This window comes from Cervus canadensis, chromosome 4, assembly GCF_019320065.1.
Source record: "Cervus canadensis isolate Bull #8, Minnesota chromosome 4, ASM1932006v1, whole genome shotgun sequence".
Taxonomy (NCBI): Eukaryota; Metazoa; Chordata; class Mammalia; order Artiodactyla; family Cervidae; genus Cervus; species Cervus canadensis.
The window spans coordinates 37,578,230-37,596,414 of NC_057389.1; the positions used below are offsets into that span (position 1 = coordinate 37,578,230).

General features: G+C 47.1%; 1 protein-coding gene and 1 pseudogene across 1 annotated transcript; one reads left to right on the forward strand and one right to left on the reverse strand.

The window, feature by feature from the left end:
- Nucleotides 1–3,569: 3,569 nt before the first annotated feature.
- Nucleotides 3,570–9,817, reverse strand: FABP6 (fatty acid binding protein 6). The gene is made up of 4 exons (XM_043464813.1): nucleotides 9,422–9,817; nucleotides 8,082–8,257; nucleotides 6,272–6,361; nucleotides 3,570–3,623 (listed from the first exon to the last, which is right to left on the reverse strand). The coding sequence occupies exons 1-4, from the start codon at nucleotides 9,486–9,488 to the stop codon at nucleotides 3,570–3,572; spliced, it is 387 nt and encodes a 128-aa protein (XP_043320748.1). The 5' UTR covers nucleotides 9,489–9,817.
- Nucleotides 9,818–15,924: 6,107 nt separating this feature from the next.
- On the forward strand, nucleotides 15,925–17,262 carry LOC122439183 (annotated as a pseudogene).
- Nucleotides 17,263–18,185: the final 923 nt, after the last annotated feature.

The following is an 18,185-nucleotide window of genomic DNA, read 5'->3' on the forward strand; positions in this document are numbered from 1 at the left end:
TGACACTTTCCTCATGCTCTCTTACCCCCCGCTCCTCTTTTGTCCTCTCAACATCCATGACCTAGCATTATTTACTATCACAATTTTCCAGATGATACTGAGGTTCAGAGAGGCCCAAGATCTCACCACGGGCAATGGTGAACTGTTTTGCACTTAGATATGCTGGACTGAGGAGCCACGTGGCCTCTGAGTTGCCCGCCAACCCCCCAGAGGACACGTGCACACCCACCCCAAGGCCCAATTACTCGGGATTTCACTGGTCCACCACCTGTCCCGCGCTAGCATACATGCGCACCCAGGGGTCCTTGGGACCACGGGTGCGTGGTGGAGCGCCACCTAGTGGTGGTCTTTAAGGGTACTTCGAGAAGCTCCTGTTAACACCCAGTGAGCTCGGTGGGAGGGAAATGGGATAGTGATGATTCCCAAGCGTCAGGGTAAAGGGGCACCTTGGACCATGCAGCAGAATGGTGTTGCACACCTAACTTTCCAGAGGCCACTGGCATGGATTTTTACCCTTGAAACGCCTCTGCAACCCAAGAAGGGAAGGCCTTATTAGCCTGTTTTACACATGGACAAGACACTAAGAAACGCTGCAGGATGCCCACATGTCTTACACGTGAGTGGAGGAGGCACTCCTAACACTTTCATCAGGCTGGCTTGAGAATGATGGTGCTGATGGTGGAGGCGATGCTGGTCATGGTCACAGTGGCTAGTTAATTCGTAGCATGACAACTCTTATTAGATAAGTGCAGTTTTTATCCCCACCGACAGGTGAGGAATCTGAGGCTCAGAGAAATGGATGAACTTACCCCAAGGTGACACGGCTTCTAGGAGGCAGAAGAGAGATTGGAACCCTGGCAATGGGACTCCAGAGTCAGAGCTCTTAACCTCTGTCCATTCTTCTGGTTGAGGAAACTTCTTTTCCAAGATGCCGGTAAAATGGACACCTCACCGCATCTCACCTTCCTCCACTTACTCCCATAAACTGGAATGAGAAACTGAAGCCTCCATCAGCCAGTGATGCCCAGCCCCACATTTTTCTCAAGAGACTTGCTCAGCTATGTGACCTTAGATAAATCTCGTCACCTCTCTGAGCCTTGGTTTCCATATCTGAAGTACAGAATTTAAACTAGTTGCGCTCTGGGGTTCTGTTCTCTGAGTCTGTGACTCTGTAACACTGGCTGCAGTGTTTGAATTTGTTCTTGAGTCGGTTACCAAAGCAAAAACAATCTCTCTCCTTGCAGCTCTTCCTTTCTTTTCTACTCTTTCTCTCATCCCTTCTCTCTCTCTCAGCTTTCCACCTAGTTGTATTTAACTCTCTGTTATTTAGAGACTTATTGTCCAAGTTCATTATGAGTAATTATTCAGTCTGGGTGGAAAACAGGAACACTGCTAGTTTAATTTAATGCTTATTTAGTTCACTTAATTAGCAATAAGTCTTGGCAAAGTGCTGGAATTCACAGGGTCCTGGCTTTGTGGGTGGGTAGGGGAGGTTGAGTGCTGTTCTTGGAAAGAAACATGTTTCAGGGCACAATGTGGGAGGAGGCAAGGACTGAGCTGCCAGTGAGCTGGGCTGTGCCATCTGTCCAGGCTGAGGCCGGCTCCTGAGAGTGAAAGCCTGTAGATTACACAGGCTGCAAGAACCTGAGGTCAGGTAGTATAGCACTTATTAAGCACCTCTTGTATGCCAGACTCTCTAGTAACCACTAATCTGTTTCTGTATCTATGAGTTTGTTTTATTTTGAAATCATATGGACCACCAGAAAAGTCTTTCTCCATCTGACTTATTTAATATAATACCTTCAGGCTTTAGGGCTTCCCTTGTGGCTCAGCTGGTAAAGAATCTGCCTGCAACGCGGGAGACCTGGATTGGGAGGATCCCCTGGAGAAGGGAAAGGCTACCCACTCCAGTGTTCTGGCTTGGAGAATTCCATGGACTGTATAGTCCATGGGGTCTCAAAGAATCGGACACAGCTGAGCCACTTTCACTTCACTTCAGGCTCCATCCATGTTGTTGCAAACAGCAGGATTTAATTCTTTTTATGGCTGAATAGTATTCCTGTGTGTGTGTGTGTGTGTGTGTGTGTGTGTGTGTGTGAAACATCTTTATCCATTCATCCACTGATGGACACCTAGATAATTCAATTCTTAACGAATTCTCGTCCTGGAGTCCTGCAGGCATGCTGATGAGGGAAGGAGGGTTTCCTGTTTGGTGCCACTGGCTGTTGTATGGCTCTTTCCCTTTTCACAAAGTGGGGCCTAAGGCTCAGAGCTGTGGCAGCAGAATCCAACGCAAAGTCAATATTGTTCAGCTTTGACTTTTTAAAATATTTTTCATCTATTTATGGCAAATGATGTTGGCTTTCCATGTATGAAAGTGATATAATGTTTCCTTTGGGGTAAAAACAAATTAATTGTCCTGGAGAAAAATATGGGGTAAAAAGGAGTCAGGATGGGCACTTTTCTGGTGGTCCACTGGTTAAGACTCCACACTTCCACTGCAGGGGGCACGGGTTTGTTCCCCAGAGCTAAAGATCCTGTGTGCAGTGTGGCATAGCCAATTAAAAAAACAAAAGAGAGAAGAACTCAGAGTGGTACCGAGGAGAGAAGAGAATGAAAAAATCCCATTCAAGGTTAGGGATGATCTATCCAGGGGACAGGCAGACCTCCCTCCTCCTCTCCCATGCCCCGAACAGACACCGTGATCAGGCAGGGACATTTGCTCAGTCCAGGTGCGGCTCTGGAATCCTCCGTAATGCAGGGGTCCAGACACCTACCCGAGGGTCAGAGTGACCTTTCTGATCCCCTTTCCCATCCCACTGCAGCCTCTCCAAGTTTCTCCCCAGCCCCCCATCCAAGCCCTGCTAGTTTAATCCATGACATTTCAGTTCCTGCCTGCCACACCCATAACCCCTTTGTCATCTCATAGACTCCCATTTCTCCTCAGTCCCTCATTGGCCCTCCTGGCCCTCTCTGGTACCAGTGGGTAAACTGAGGCCCAAAGGAAGGACTCCACAGTGAATTGGCAGAGAGCCCCAGTCACGCTGAAGCACTGCCCCCGGCTGGTACGTCCATCCCAGTGTCTGTGCAGCCTCGGCGCCCAGCAGCGGCGTCCTTCCAGGGAATCGCCAGTCCTGCCCCTGCTTCTGATACACTCTCCTGCGGCCCATCTGAGAGTCAGGGTCACCCCTCCCAGGGGACATTTGTCTCTTGAAAGAGTGATCTCTCCACCCTGAGTGTGGGTGGCAGGTAGGGGCAGGGACCACAGAGATGTGCCCACCATGCCTCTTGAGCACTGCCTGTGCCCTCTCTCTGGGGCCAGGGGTCTTACGTCCATACCTGTCCACACCCCAAGTCTCTGTGGTGACATGGGGCCCACAGGGACCTCAGGGCCAAGGTGTGGCCTGCGCAGCCATCCTCAGGGGTTTCCCATCTCCACCAGCCAGAACTGCCCCAAGACACTAGAGAACAAAGAGAGGTTCTGGAACAAGCAGATAGTCTTGTTACACCAACTTTATTGATACGGCTTTATGGCCCCCGCGGAGCCCTACCCGCCTGCTCAGGCCAGCTTAGGCCACCTTCTTGCTCACGCGCTCATAGATCACGCCTCCAAAGGTGGAGACCTGGAAGAAACAGCGGGAACAGAGGGAGTCAGTGCAGGGATCCCAAGGTGACCATGGAGCCCAGGGAAGGTAGACTGGCCTCTAGTCCCGCCTGATGGGAGTGAGCCTGTGGCAACACTTCTCTGGGCCTCCGGTTCCTAGTTTGTTGCAAGGCTCACTCTGTTCACTTTTACGTGGCCCGAGCGCTCACATGTTGACATGATGTGACTTTCCTTGGGATAAACTTCCACTCGTCTGTCCATTTCATTTCACCCATGCCAGTTACATTTCCCCCAATAGTGAGCTTGCCCCATTGTGCAGATGAGAAAACTAAAGGTTAGAGAAGTCAGTCACCCCTCTAAGGAGGAAAGCCATGTTCACGCTCTACACCATTGAGCATTTATGGGGTCCCTGTGCTCAGTGATGGGGAGATACAATCTCTGCCCTTGTTGAAGCGTAAGGTTTTGTGGAAGAGGCTGAAAAGAGGATGGTGTTCAGCAGAGACCCGCTGTGTGCAGTACCCTGGGCTCAAGGCCAAGACATGCTGTCATGGGGTGTACGTGTACCATCAGTTGGTCCTGATGCCCAGCAGAGGAGAGCTGCTTTCTTGTGGGAGGGGACAGGTGGCAAATGGAATTTTGTGGAAGCAGTTTTGTCTAAGGCCAGCAGTAAAGTGATGTGTGATTTGCATATGGGGTGGATGGAGGATGGAGTGGAGGAGGAGGCCAGGGCTCTTGTCTAGAGAAGAAGTGATAAGAGAAGGGGTGGTGGTGGTGGGTGGAAGTGGGAAGAGGGATGCTCACAAAATGCATCCCTGTGGGTGGAGAAGGAGGAAGGTGTCTAGAGTGATTCTGGGCCTCCAGAGATGGGAGGAAATATGCAACCAAGACAGCTTCTCTCTGGTACCTGGTACACACACACGTGTGTGTGTGCATTCCTGTGCCTGTGTGCCTGTGTTTGTGTGTGTGTAATGGCCATGAACTCTGGGCACTGCTCACACTGTACAGGCTTCATGGTCAGGTGCCCCCAGCAATTAGGAAACAGATTTGTTTCTTTTGGGAAGATGAGTTCTCCTGTCGGGCACAAGTGTGCTTCATTCTGCCCTGGGTTCTCCCTACACCCCTCACAGGCTGGGGAGCTTTGCCTCTGGGAGTCAGTGTCCTCCAGCTTTCATCGGATTCTCCAAGAGGTCAGTTTCCATCCAGAAAAAAATGCTCATGCTTATGCTTAGAGGCTCAGTTGTTTCTGACTCTTTGCAACTCCGTGGACTGTAGCCCGTGAGGTTCCTCTGTCCGTGGGATTCTCCAGGCAGGAATACTGGAGTGGCTTGCCATTTCCTTTTCCAGGGGATCTTCCCAACCCAGGGATCAAACACTCATCTGCTACACTGGCAGGGGGATTCTTTACTGCTGAGCCTTTGGGGAAGCCTATGCCATATATATGTATGTATATGTGGGTATACATACATGTACACAGACATATTTTAATACACTATAGATTTTTTTTTTAACTAAAATGAAGGGAGAGAAAGAAGACCCACGGCCTGGGAAGAGCAGGCAGGGTTTAGAAATCAGCCAGTTTCATCTGCCTCCCCCACAGACTAGCTGTGTGGCCTTGGGCAAGTTGCCTATGTCTCTGAGCTTCTATGGCTTCTCTGTAAAATGGGAGTAATGTGAGGGCATTGAGCCTTTTGAGCCATGTGCTGGTTTTCTCTAGACTGGACTTGGGTGAGGAAAACAGGGAAACAGGGAAGAGATTGCAAGATAGGAATAAGGGTGGCAAACCCTGCCTCCCTCAGCACTTCTTCCTGGAGAGGCTTGGGGAGGACAGCCCAGACCTCTCCCGGGGGGGGACTCTAGCCCAAGACATAGGCTCACAAGGGGGAAATGACTGACATGTAGAAGCATCTTCCTTTTTCTCTTCACCTCACATCCGTTTCCTTCACCCAGGGAAACTCTGGAGCCCCCGGGGGGAAGAGTTGGATGGGAGAGGGAACACCTCCAACCTGTGTTTACTGAGAACCCGCCTGCCAATGCAGGAGATGCAGGAGACCAGGGTTCAATCCCTGGGTCAGATGATCCCCTGGAGGAGGAAATGGCCTGTGGGAGGGCTCAGTCCACAGGTGGGCGAATTGGCCCCACCAACATTTTTAAAAAATCTTTTGATTAGTTGCCAGTATTGGCTAGTCTGGAAATTTCACTTAAAAGTGCCAATATCCAGCTTCTCTTGACACACCAGAAGATACAGCAGTAAGGGCCTGAGGTCCCTCATGGAAGTGAGGGGGTGGCAACCATGCTTGCAGGGCCTACCAGGACTCCCCGCTTCATCTGTACTCTGGGGAGTCCAGACTTGTGCCCCTGAGGTGGCTGAGTGTGGGCACTGGAGTCTGGCGCCTAACACCAAATTTCTGCTCTGTCAAAAACACTCTGTGCCCTCTGGCCAATCTCTTAGTCACCCCATCTCCTCACACCTCAGTCTCCTCACCTGCAAGATGGGGATAAAAATCCTTACCTAACAGGGGGATTGTGAAGGTCAGATGAAGTCCTGTGCATCCGGTGATCAGAACAGAGCCCAGCCCACAGGGCATACCTGTAAAGCCAGCTTCCCAGGGGCCCGCCTCTCAGGGCAGAACATTCTGTATATTATGTGGGAACCAGCAGGACACTTACCTCCACCAGCTTGCCATCCACAATCTCCGCAGTGTGGTGGTAGTGGGGGGAGTCCACAACCACCTTCCCACCCTCCATCTTCACGGAGACCTGAAAGTGAAGCAAAAGGCAGCCTGAGTTGCAGAGCCCCCACAAATGCAGGCCAGCCCTCGGGGATGAATGGACCTGCCTCCAGGCCCAGCAGTCCCCCCTAGGAATTAATTTGTCCTATAGACATGTGATGCTGCCGTCCATGGGATCGCAAAGAGTTGGACATGACTGAGCAACTGAACCACAACAGCATAGACATGTGATTACATATATCCACAGGTACAGATAATCTGTGCAAGTCACTGGACCTTCCTGTGCCTCAGTTTTCTCATCTCTATAATGGGGATAGTACTTGTACCTACCCCATGGGGTTACTGTGAAGATTAAATGATTTAGTATCATATATGTGGGCTTCCCAGGTGGTTCAGTGAAGAAGCAAAGAATCTGCCTGCCAATTCAGAAGGTGAGGGTTCAATCCTTCTAGGGCAGATTCCCTAGAAGAGTCAGACATGATGAGCAGTCACACATCATATATGTGCTTAGAACAGTGCCTGGCTCCCTTTTGAGCACTCCTTGTTAGCTACAGAATCTGTTATGATCATCGTTATTAAGCGATGCCGATGTCATCTGAGGGTGTTGATTGCAGCATTGTTTGTCACAGTGAACAACCTAAATATTCAACTTACGTTATCCACTGGTAAATAGCCTAAATATCTATTAATGAGGGAATGGTGACTAGCATTTCTATACTGTTGGACACTATACCACCATTAAGAAAAGAATAAAGCAAGTCAATATGTGCTGACACTGAAAGATACCGTGAGAAGTTGTTAAATTTTTAAAATACCCAAGTGGCAGAATATCAATATTATGACTGCTTATCCTCCCCCCCACCCCCCCAGCAATCTGAGGAACAGAGTACTTTCTTGGTCAGGGTTGGGGGCTACAGAGGGGACCTGGGATGGGTGGAAGACTTGAGGGGCCATTCTGGGTAGGAAGGGGATAAACAGCCAGCTTTCACTTCTTTGCTACCCATGATTGCAGTTTCAAACCCAGATGAGTCTGATTCTAGGGCCTGGGCAAGATTAATCTCTAGGTCACCCTACAGGCAGCATAAAAATGTGGTTATGCTCTCAGAAGCCAGACTGCCTCGATGTGCAGGCCCAGCCTTGCTGTGGGATCCAGGCAGCTATTTAATCAAATGACTCAGCCCAACTCCCCCATCTGTAAAGTGGGGTGGTAGTTATAGCTACCTCACGGGCTTACCTGCATTAAGATGTGTGACAGATCCAGCTAGTGTCTGGGATATATGTGTGAAGGATTTGGCAGATGGGAACAATTTTTATCATTATTGTGTCCATTATTGACGTATCATTAAAAACCAAGAGTAGCTAAATTGCCAAGTAACTCAAGCTCTTAACGCTGTAGGCTAGACTTGAGAAGAAGGGCATCCCCCGTGGCGCTAGTGGTAAAGAACCCACCTGCCAATGTAGGAAACACAGGAGACCTGGATTTGATCCCTTGGTCAGGAAGCTCCCCTGGAGGAGGACATTGCAACCCACTCCAGTGTTCTTGCCTGAAGAATCCCATGGACAGAGGAGCCTGGCAGGCTACAGTCCATAGGGTCACAAAAGAGTTGGATGCGACTGAAGTGACTTAGCACTCACACAGACTTGAAAAGAAACCTCAGCTTAGGGAGCAGCCCCAGGGGACATGGTGGGGACCAAGAAGTCAGCCAGAGGCCTGGGGAAGGAGGGAGAGGTAGCTAGCAGGCTCTCACCTTGAACTTCTTGTTTCCCACAGTCTCCATCTCGGTCTCCTTGCCAATGGTGAAACTGTTGGAAATGGAGTGGCCCCCAGGGTAGTGCTGGGACCAGGTGAAGTTCTGCCCGTCCTGCTTTATCTCCGAGATGACCTTGAAATTGCGGCCCTTTTCAATCGTGTCGCTGGAGAGCCCTGGGCCCCGGAACAAGCAGAGAGGCGGTGTAAGAGCTGCCTACAGCCTGTGGCTTTGGGCACACGCTTGCTTCACCCAGGGCAGGTTAGTTTGACAGTCAAGAGCACAAGCCCCAGTTCTGGATGGGCCATGTGGTTTGGGCAAGTTACTATCTCTCCAAGTCTCAGTGTTTTCATCTGCAAACTGGGGATAATAAGGCCCATTTCACAGGACTGTTACAGGGATTAAATGACAGTGATTGTTGTCTGGTAAAACTCCTGGCATGGAGTTGACAATAATAGCTGCTCTTCTGTACTATACTAGAAATTTACTACTATACTACTAGAAAGTAGTATAGTAGAAAATAGTATGCTCGAAATTTCCCAAGCTCACAAAGTCCTAAAATGAATGAGACCTGCAGGACTGTCTTCTAATGCTCCTGTTTTACAGATATGGATTCCTGCAACTAGACTGTTGTAGGTGAGGCTAGGTCACTGTTCCTTCAGGGCCAGTCCCAGTGCTTGACTCAGAAGGGCTCTTTCCTCCCCATGAACCCAGGCCCCTGCTCTTGGGGCCCCTTTCCTACCTGGGCCCAGGTCGGGCCCTGGTCCCCTGCAGTCCTCTGAATATAGACAGCTGCACTGCCTCACAGTTGGCTGACACACCAAGATTTCTGCAGGATCGTCCACTGTCTCTTTGGTTCCTCTCAACCAGTGTTACAAATCGAGCAGTCAGAAGAGTGGGGTGTTTGATCTCCACCCGCGGTGCCTAGCACTGTAAGAGGCCCTTGTTTGCTGAACGATGGAGTGAACGAGTGGCTTGTCAACCCTGGTATCTATGTTCCCACCCCTTTGTCACCTCTCCCCAGGCAGGATGTGGTGACATCACTCGTCATCTCATCCTTGGCTCCTGGGGGGTCTCATGACCTCTGGCACTGATGTGTGACCTTGGGCAGGTCTTGCTGAAATGCCCCATCAGTAACATTAGGTTGGCCCATGCATATAGCAAGCATTCAATTGATGTTTGAATGAATAAACCAATCAACTCTCCATCTCACCCATTAGTAGCTTTGTGACCTCACACCAGTCACTCAGCTTCTCTGAGCCTCATGGATTTTGGGTCCCCTGTGCAGAGCTGGCTGTGACAGCCCAGCCCCAGGAAGGTGCTCTCAGGAGTTCACTCACCCAGGCGCTTCATGAAATCATCGTAGTTCTTCTCGCTCTCAATCTCATACTTGCCGGTGAAAGCCATGCTGCTGAAGAGCTGGAGCCTCAGGAGCAAAGAAAGGATGAGAAGGAAAAGCTGTGGTGCTGAGGGGCCTGATGCCTCAGCTTATAAACCCTCCTGGATGCTGAGACTCAGCCCCAAAGTCACCCCACTTCTCCTTCCCACCCCTGAAGAGGAAGAACTTGCAATTTTATGATGTGGGCAGGACGTGGAGGAGCAGAAACCCTGAGGTTATTCACCTGGGGACTTGCTGGCTGGAATCCCATTGCCATTGGCAAGGCTAGGGATGGCTCTGCTGCAGGATTTGAGTGGTCATCCATCTCTGCCCAGCCCTCCTCTATCCATCCATCCATGTCCTCCCTCCATCCATGCTCCCAGCATCCCTCCTTTACTCAGTCACCCCCGCATTCATTGACCAGAGTGCGTCGGGTACCTCAATTTGGGGCCAGCACTGAGGAAACAGTGAGACATGCCCCCTTCCCCAAAGAGCTTCCAGTCTGGTCCAGCAACAAAACACACCTGCAGAGAATCCTCATGCAAGTAGGATGGGATGGGTCCTGAGACACACAGATCTGGGGAGGAAGTAATGGGGTCCAGCTAGCTGGTGCAGTTTTGCATAGCAAGTGGCCTTTAATACAGGTCTAGAAAGAATTTGGATGTTTAGAGAAGTGGAAAGGTTGGAAGAGGCAGATAACATTGTAAGTTGAGGGAACAATGTGATGAAGGTGGGTAGGGCCACCAAGAAAGGAAACAATGAGTTTGTCTGTAGCAAAGAACGCTTGCAGAAGCACAGGCATGAGATGGGTGTAGACGGTGTGATCATCTGCACCCGTGGAGTGTAGCCCACTAACCAGGGAGCCAATTAGAGGAGGCAGCGCCAGTTGCCCTAAAGACCAGTTATGTGCCGGGCATGGGCTGGGAGTATGGCAAATTTCACTCTGTTCCAGCCGAGCAACTGGGAGAGCCAGGAGTCCAGCCCCAACTTCCTGTCCCTGTTCTTTTGTGGTTGTGCTGGATCTCCATTGTAAGGCACAGCTTCTCTAGTTGTGGCACACAGGTTTAGTTGCCCCACAGCTTGCGGGATCTTAGTTCCCCGACCAGGGATCAAACCCGTGTCCCCTGCATTGGAAGGCAGATTCTTAACCACTGGACCACCAGGGAAGTCCCCTTGTCTCTGTTCTGACTCTGGCACCACTTCACACTCAAGGACTCCATCTCATGATAACTCCTGCCCTGCCTGTCTCATGGGACTGCTCTCTGGATCAAATAGATTGGCCATGCAAAGTATGAAGCACTTACACAGGCTCTCATGTTTATTATTATTATTTAGGAAAGTTTTGCATCTGTCTCCTTTTCTAGAGTCCCTAAGAATCCCCATCATTTATATGCAAAGCAGAATTCACCACAGTTGCTAACCCCAGACCTGGGACTGAGTGGTTTCTGAACTGATGGAACCAGTTTTGCCACATTCTGCAAATCTACAATTTTCAATTTTAGACTTCCTTGCCCCAGCCAAGGGTCTTATTAAAAAAAAAAAAAAATCAACACATACCCACACTGTCTCCCCCCCACCCCATCTTGGATTTTCTGATGCTAAATTATATATATTAAAATTTTGTAATTCAGAGTGAGTGACAGTTCTGGTAGAGATGTCCTTGATAACAGTTGGTATCTGTCTTCTCAGACTTTTAAGTGAATACCTATACTTTCTTCTGTAAATAAGATTATATTGTTCTGTCATCTATTCTTTATGTAATGATGTAAGTACATGTGTGTATCATTACATAAAGGTATACCACATTCTATGCTATGTATGTTTCACAGTTTGTGTAACTATTGCTGGGCCTTTAGGTTGTTCCCAATCTTTTTCTGTTATAAATAACTCTGAGATAAAATTCCCGTTCACTCCTCTTGGTGTACATGTCGGATTATTTACTAAGGATGAATTTCTAGACATGCAATTCCTAGAACAAAGAGATTTTGTACCTAAAGTTATATATAACCTTATATGTAAGTTAAAACTATATCTATACTAGAACAGGTTACACTCCTATCTAGAGCATATGAGAATTTTCCTTCATTGATCCATTTCCCCTTATCCCCAAATGGCGCAACTGAGGATATTGAACACTGCAGCTAAGACCTGGCACAGCCAGGTATATACATATTTAATGCCAGCTTTATAGAAACATGGGGCTGTGTTTACAAACCAGTGCTGAGCAAAGAAAAAGAGAACAGGATATTGCATTTACATGGTGACTATGGCTCTTACAGGGCTTCCCAGGCGGCTCAATGGTAAAGAATCCAACTGCCAACGCAGGACACAAGAGATGCATTGATGTCGTAACAATGACAGTAATAGCTAACACTTACTGAGTGTTTACCATCCATTGGGCACGATGCTGAGAGTTCTACATGGATTATCTCATTTAATCTTCCAAACAACTCTATGAAGTAAATACCATTATTGTCCCCATTTTGTCAAGGAGGAAACCAGAAAACCAAGGTTCAGAGAAGTTAAGTATCCCACTCAAAGTCACAGAGTCCCTATGTATAGTTCATATTTACTACCAAGACAATTTTCAGCATAATTTAAAAACATTTCCAAAAACCTTCCATAATCCCATTACTTTTTCTTTCTCTTATCTCTTTCCCTCCTCTCTCATCCTTGCTTTCTTTCTCACTGACTCAAATTATAACAGATATATAATAGCCATAGTCACCATGTAAATGCAATATTCCATTATCTTTTTATTTGCTCAGCATTGGTTTGTAAATATAGTCCCATGTTTCTGTAAAACTGCCATATATATATTTATAAATAAATATTTATATTTATATATATTTTTACATTTATATTTATATATTGGGCTGTGCCAGGTCTTAGCTGCAGCATTCGAAATCTTTAGCTGTGGCATGAGGGATCTAGTTCACTGACCAGAGATCAAACCCGGGCCCCTGCATTGGGAGCATAGAGTCTTAGCTGCTGAACCACCAGGGAAGTCACAAAGCTGCCGTGTTTATTGTTAGAAATGGCTGCATAATGTTTGCCGTTGGAATTTTAGGGGGTTCCCAGGTTACCCCTTTAAATGAGAGGCCACAGTGAGCTTGTTTACATGTATTTTCTTGCATTAAAGGATTACAAAGTTATGGGATCTGGAACATTCTTACAACTCTTAATATGTGTTGCCACATTGGGACTGAATTGGGTTAGCCCCTGATTGCCCGGTTGCTGATATCTAAAGACACTGTTTTCCCTTGCCTTTTCCCCCACCTAGCAGTATGTCATAGATATTAATGGATCTTATTTCTTCATGGAAACTGAAAACTACTCCATTCATTATTTAAAGGGACTTTCCAAATGGAGAAATCCACTGGTCTAGGCGTGGGAAGCCAATAAGAGCATTTGTCATCTCCCTGGAAAGCTTGGAGAAAAATAAATCCACAGCAGTATTTGGGATGTAGGTTAGATGTAAGATGGTTAAGCTAGAGAGGTTTAGGGGATGGGATATAGTCTCCTCAAATCCCCTGGGGCCTCTAGGAAGTATGCCCTTTTACCTTTGTGCCTTGGCCTGCCTGGAATGACTGCTCACCTTTCACCTGTCTTTCCAAATTTGAATTGTCCTCCCAACTTCACCTTCTCCAGGGAGCCTTCTTCGATTACTCCAACCTGTAGATAATCAGTTACAGGAATCTGCCTGGTGTGGACCAGCTGCTTGTAATGGCTCATGGGGAAACCCAGGCTTTAGAGTCACAATATTAACCAAGACTTCAGACAGAATCTTTAATCATTCAGAAAATATTATCTGAGTACCTACTGTGCACCAGACCCTGGAACTACCAAGTATCTGTCCTCAAGTCTTGTGAGAGGCCCAGCCTAGGAAACAGGCAGTTGCAACATGGTATGATAAATGAGATAAAGTCTGTTATATCAGAGTATTTTGAAAAACAGAGGCATCACTCTTGTCACCTCTTAAGGGTCAGGGAAGGCTGGTGTGAGGGAAGTTGGCAAATAAACCATTAGTAAGTGGGAAGGAGAAGCTTGAGTCTGGCGCCTTAGACCACTCGGCCATCCTGACACAAGTTGGGATAAAAATACCTATTTTCTGGGACTTCCCTGGTGATCCAGTGGTTAAGACTCTGAGCTTCGAATGCAGGGGGCTTGGGTTTGATCACTGGTCAGGGAACTAGATCCAGCATGCTGCAACTAAAATCTTACACGCAGCAACAATATCCCGGGTGCTGCAACTAAGACCCAGTGCAGCCAAATAAATAAAACAAAAACAGACCTGCCTTCCAGAGACTAAATGAGGATTAAATAAGCGTATATAAATAAAGGGCTTAGCACAGGATCTAGCATTTTGTAGGTGCTCACTGAATGATATTATTATTTCTGTGTGTGTGTGTGTACGCGCGTGCGCTTAGAGGCTCAGTCATGTCTGACTCTTTGCAACCCCATGGACCATAGCCTGCCAGGCTCTCTGTCCATGGGATTCTCCAGGCAAGAATACTGGCGTGGGTTGCCATTCCCTTCTCCAGGGGATCTTCCCAACTCAGGGATTAAACCCGAGTCTCCTGCATTGCAGGCAGATTCTTTACCACCGAGCCACAAGGAATGCCCACTGTTTATTGTAGCATTAGTTTAACTCTTCACAAAATGTGTCTTTTATCTCCCAATCAGATTACAATCCCTTTAAGGGAAGAGGCTGCATTTCCTACTTGTTTATGACTGTGTACCTAGTAAGCACTGGGACATCTCTGATTTTGTCTTATTGGTTCAGAGCAGTCTGGAATAGGCTGTGAGACTGTTTTCCAAGTGTGGTTTTAATCATACACTGCTAAGGGTGCAAGAGAGGAGGGCTTGTGAAAAATGGAAACCTATGGGCCCTGCCCCACAGGACTTCTGATTTGGTGAGCCTAGTGGGGCCCTGGAATCCCCAGTAGTTGTGCTGTGGTTATTACCCCGAGAAGCTCCAGGCCAGGGTTTGTGGGCAGCAGCTGGCAGATGGACCAGATGGGTTCAGCAGACCCCGACTTCACTTTCTTTTCCATGGACTTCCTTGTGAATGGTCAGAACCATTTTCTCCTCAGTAGCTCATCTAAAGCCAGCAGCACAGACAGGATGGGAGAGGCAGGGGCGTGGGAAGGGACAGGCTTGGCACCGGGACACCTGACTCAGCTGTGTTCCTCTTAACTGGAGTCCCTGTGCATTTGACCCTCCAGCCTTCCACCCACCCACACACTCTCTCCCTCTTCCACTGAGGTTCACCTATTTGTTCAGATACTCGTTGAGAACCTTCCAAGAGGGGTAAATGAACTCAAACTGCTTCCGTGTCACAGTGAGGTTTTATGGGGCAATTGAACCCCTAGAGCGGCTCTTCCCCATGGAGATAAAGAATGCCCCCGAGGTTAATCCCCCCGGGCCACCCCAACTTCCCACCTGGACTCTGGCTCCTGCGTCAAATCAGCCACCATTATTCCTGAGAATAATTAGTGAAGAAAGTAGCAAATGCAGGTGCTTGAGTCCACAGTTGGAACATGAGCCATTGACCTCCCCCTAACCTCCTCACCTCAGGACTTTCCAGGGCCGTGTATGAAGTTTTGAGTGATCCGTCAGGGTTATAAATTCCCTGATCAGCCACCCATCCCCTTCCTCTCTTCTCAACCAAGAATCTGAAATGCTAACTAGGGTTAATCCTGGGGTACCCAGGCTGAGTGGGACCTCTGATGGCAGTTTATTCCAGGACAGTTCTCCCAGCTCTGCTCTCAATGGTCAGAGAATAAGAAATTCAGCATTCCCTTGGAAAATCCAGTTGACACTTGGTTTATATACAAATAGAACTTAGCAATTTAAAATTAGAAAAGATGGAGGCTCTGAGGTCAGGCTCCCTGGGTTTAAATCTCAGCTCTGCTACTTTCTGGCAGAGTGTCCTTGGTTAAGTTAGCTATCTTCCTGTGTCTCAGTTCTCTCATCTGCAAAATGGAGATAATAATTGTTTCTAACTTAAACGATTGCTATGAGTATTAAATGAGTTAATTTTCATAAAGCACTCTTTTCAGAGCCTGGCACAGTATATAAGAGCGTGTTAAATAAATGTTGCTGGGGCAGGCTGGCCATGCAGCCTCAGCACCACTGTGTCTGGTCACCAGCTTTGTAGTGACAATTATGTCCTTCATCACTAAGCATCCAGTGCCCCCGAGTTCAGTCCTCATTCTTGCCTTTTCTCTAAGCACTTATTTCCTTGGTGGTCTCATCCAGTCCATGGGCTTATTATTATTTTTAATGCTGAATTTTTAGCTCGTTTGTTATTGTTGTTTTAATTTTGGCTGTGCTGGGTCTTTGTGCAATGCATGGGCTTCTCTTGTGGTGCAAAAGCTCTGGAAGGTACAGGCTCAGTAGTTACGGTATGTGGGATCTCTAGTTGCCCACAGCATGTGGGATTTTAGTTCTGTGACCAGTTTTATAGCCCATGTCCTTTGCATTGGAGGGGGATTCTTAACCACTGGATCACCAGAGGAAGTCCCAAGTTTATTGGCTTGAAATATCATCTGTATGTCGATGAGTCCCAGATATTTTCCCCATCTGAGACCTTCTCTCTGAATTTACACTGAACTGCCCACCTAACAATTCCACTTCATGTCTTGTGCCATCTCAGGCTGACGGGTCCGAAACTCCTATTGTTATGCCCTCAACAAAGCCAGCTCCTCCTCATCTCCAATAATGGGGAATCCTAGCAGCCAGCATCTGTTGTGCACCTGTAATATGCTAAATGCTTTACATAAATTATTACTCAGATTTTCCCAACCAGTCTATTGGGTAGGCCTTGATATTATCCCTACTATATAAATAAGGAAACAGGCTCAGAAATGTCACAGTTAGTTGACTGAGAAAGCAGTTTTACTTCAGGTGTTGCAGTCATGACCTCTAATTAAATGCATCAGTTGAATTTGGATGCAGCCTCCAGACCAGCCAGGCTCTTGGAGACCATGATTCTTCCTATGGTACTTAGCAGGTGATCCCTAAGTGCCAGACACAGTGCTAGGGACTCGACACATGGCATCTCATTTAATCCCTGCAACAAACTTCTGAGAAATCTGTCCCTATCCCTATTTACAGAAAAGAAAGCCTAGGCTCAGAAAGGTTAGGTGGCTTGTTTCGGGTCACACAGCTTGTTGTTGATCAAAATTGAATGTGAACTCAGTCTTCTCTGATCTGAAGTGATATTTGCCACCACTGTGGTTCTCTGATGAAAAGCAGAATGCCAGGTGGCTCTGTTACCTGGGAGAGGTGGAGGCGTGTATACAGAAGTCCTGTGCCAGCGCCCTGGACCGGAGATCTACACAATCTAAACATTAAACAGAACAGCCGCTTCAAACCCCTGAGAATCTCAGAATGACTGACACTTCTGAAGCTGTTCCAAATTTTGAAGAGATGTTTGCCAGTAGATTCACAGAAGGTGACAAAGAATACCAAGAATACCCAAAACGCCCTCCTGAGTCTCCTCCAATTATTGAGGAATGGAATAGCAGAGCTGGTGGCAGCCTGCGAAACAGAGGCAATTGGTTGCAAGATAACAGACAGTTTAGAGGTAGGGATAGCAGACGGGGGTGGCCAAGTGACAATTGATCGAATCAATGGCATGGACAATCCTGGGGTAACAATTACCCACAGCACAGACAAGAACCTTACTACCCTCATCAATATGGACACTATGGTTACAACCAACGGCCTCCCTATGGCTACTACAGATAGAAGTGTCAGCAACTTTTAGTAAAATTATTTACTTTGTTAACATGACAAAAGTTTACATTGTATCTTTTATTGTTGTTTCTATAATCATCTGATTATAGAAAATGGATTATTAATTTTTTGGAACTTGGAACTTTTTAAAAATTAGATCTTACTGGAGAGGCATGATGATTGCTGGAAATAAATACTCCCCTAAAAAGGTTGTGGGTTATATTGCTTGACTTCTACCTCAGATTCGTCTTTGTTTCATGACTTAATAGTGCTTTGAATGTTGTATATAATTTTCCTTTTTAGACCTTCAGGAGTTGTCTTTGTTTTACACAGAAATAAAAATTTTATATAGAAAATGCTTGCTTTTAATTTGTGATAGAAGGAAGTATACCTACACTCTTATGTGCGCATTCCTAAAATTTTACACTAGGAGTACAATCAGCTCCTAAATGCACCACTATGCCTACTTATGATGTATTGTACACAGTAGTAATTGAAAGGTAAAACAATTGTAGTATATTTCATTTGGCTTTTGTCGTTATGTGAATGTGGAACTTTGTAATTACTCTATAGGTATGAGTCATCTTCACAATCATTTTGGTCTCTTTTTAGAGGAATATCACAAATAAAGCTGTAAAATCAGGAAGAAAAAAAAAAAAAGAAAAGCAGAATGCCAGTCTCTGGCTCTAACGTCAGAGTAATAACCCATGCATTCATTCATTCCAAATGCATTTACTGAGCATCTGGCTTTGTTAGGGAAGGAAGATAACACAGCAGAAGCGAGAACAGTCCCCGCCCCATTGAATGAACCTCCTAGCCTCATGGCTCGTTCCCTTTCCCCAGGTTCATCTCCTACTCTTGGCCTCATTTCCTCTCCTATCCAGCCCATGGGTGCTTCACTTATTTATTTGGCTGCCCTGGGTCTTTGTTGTGGCACATGGGATGTTCGTTGTTTCACGTGGGATCTTTCGTTGTGGTGC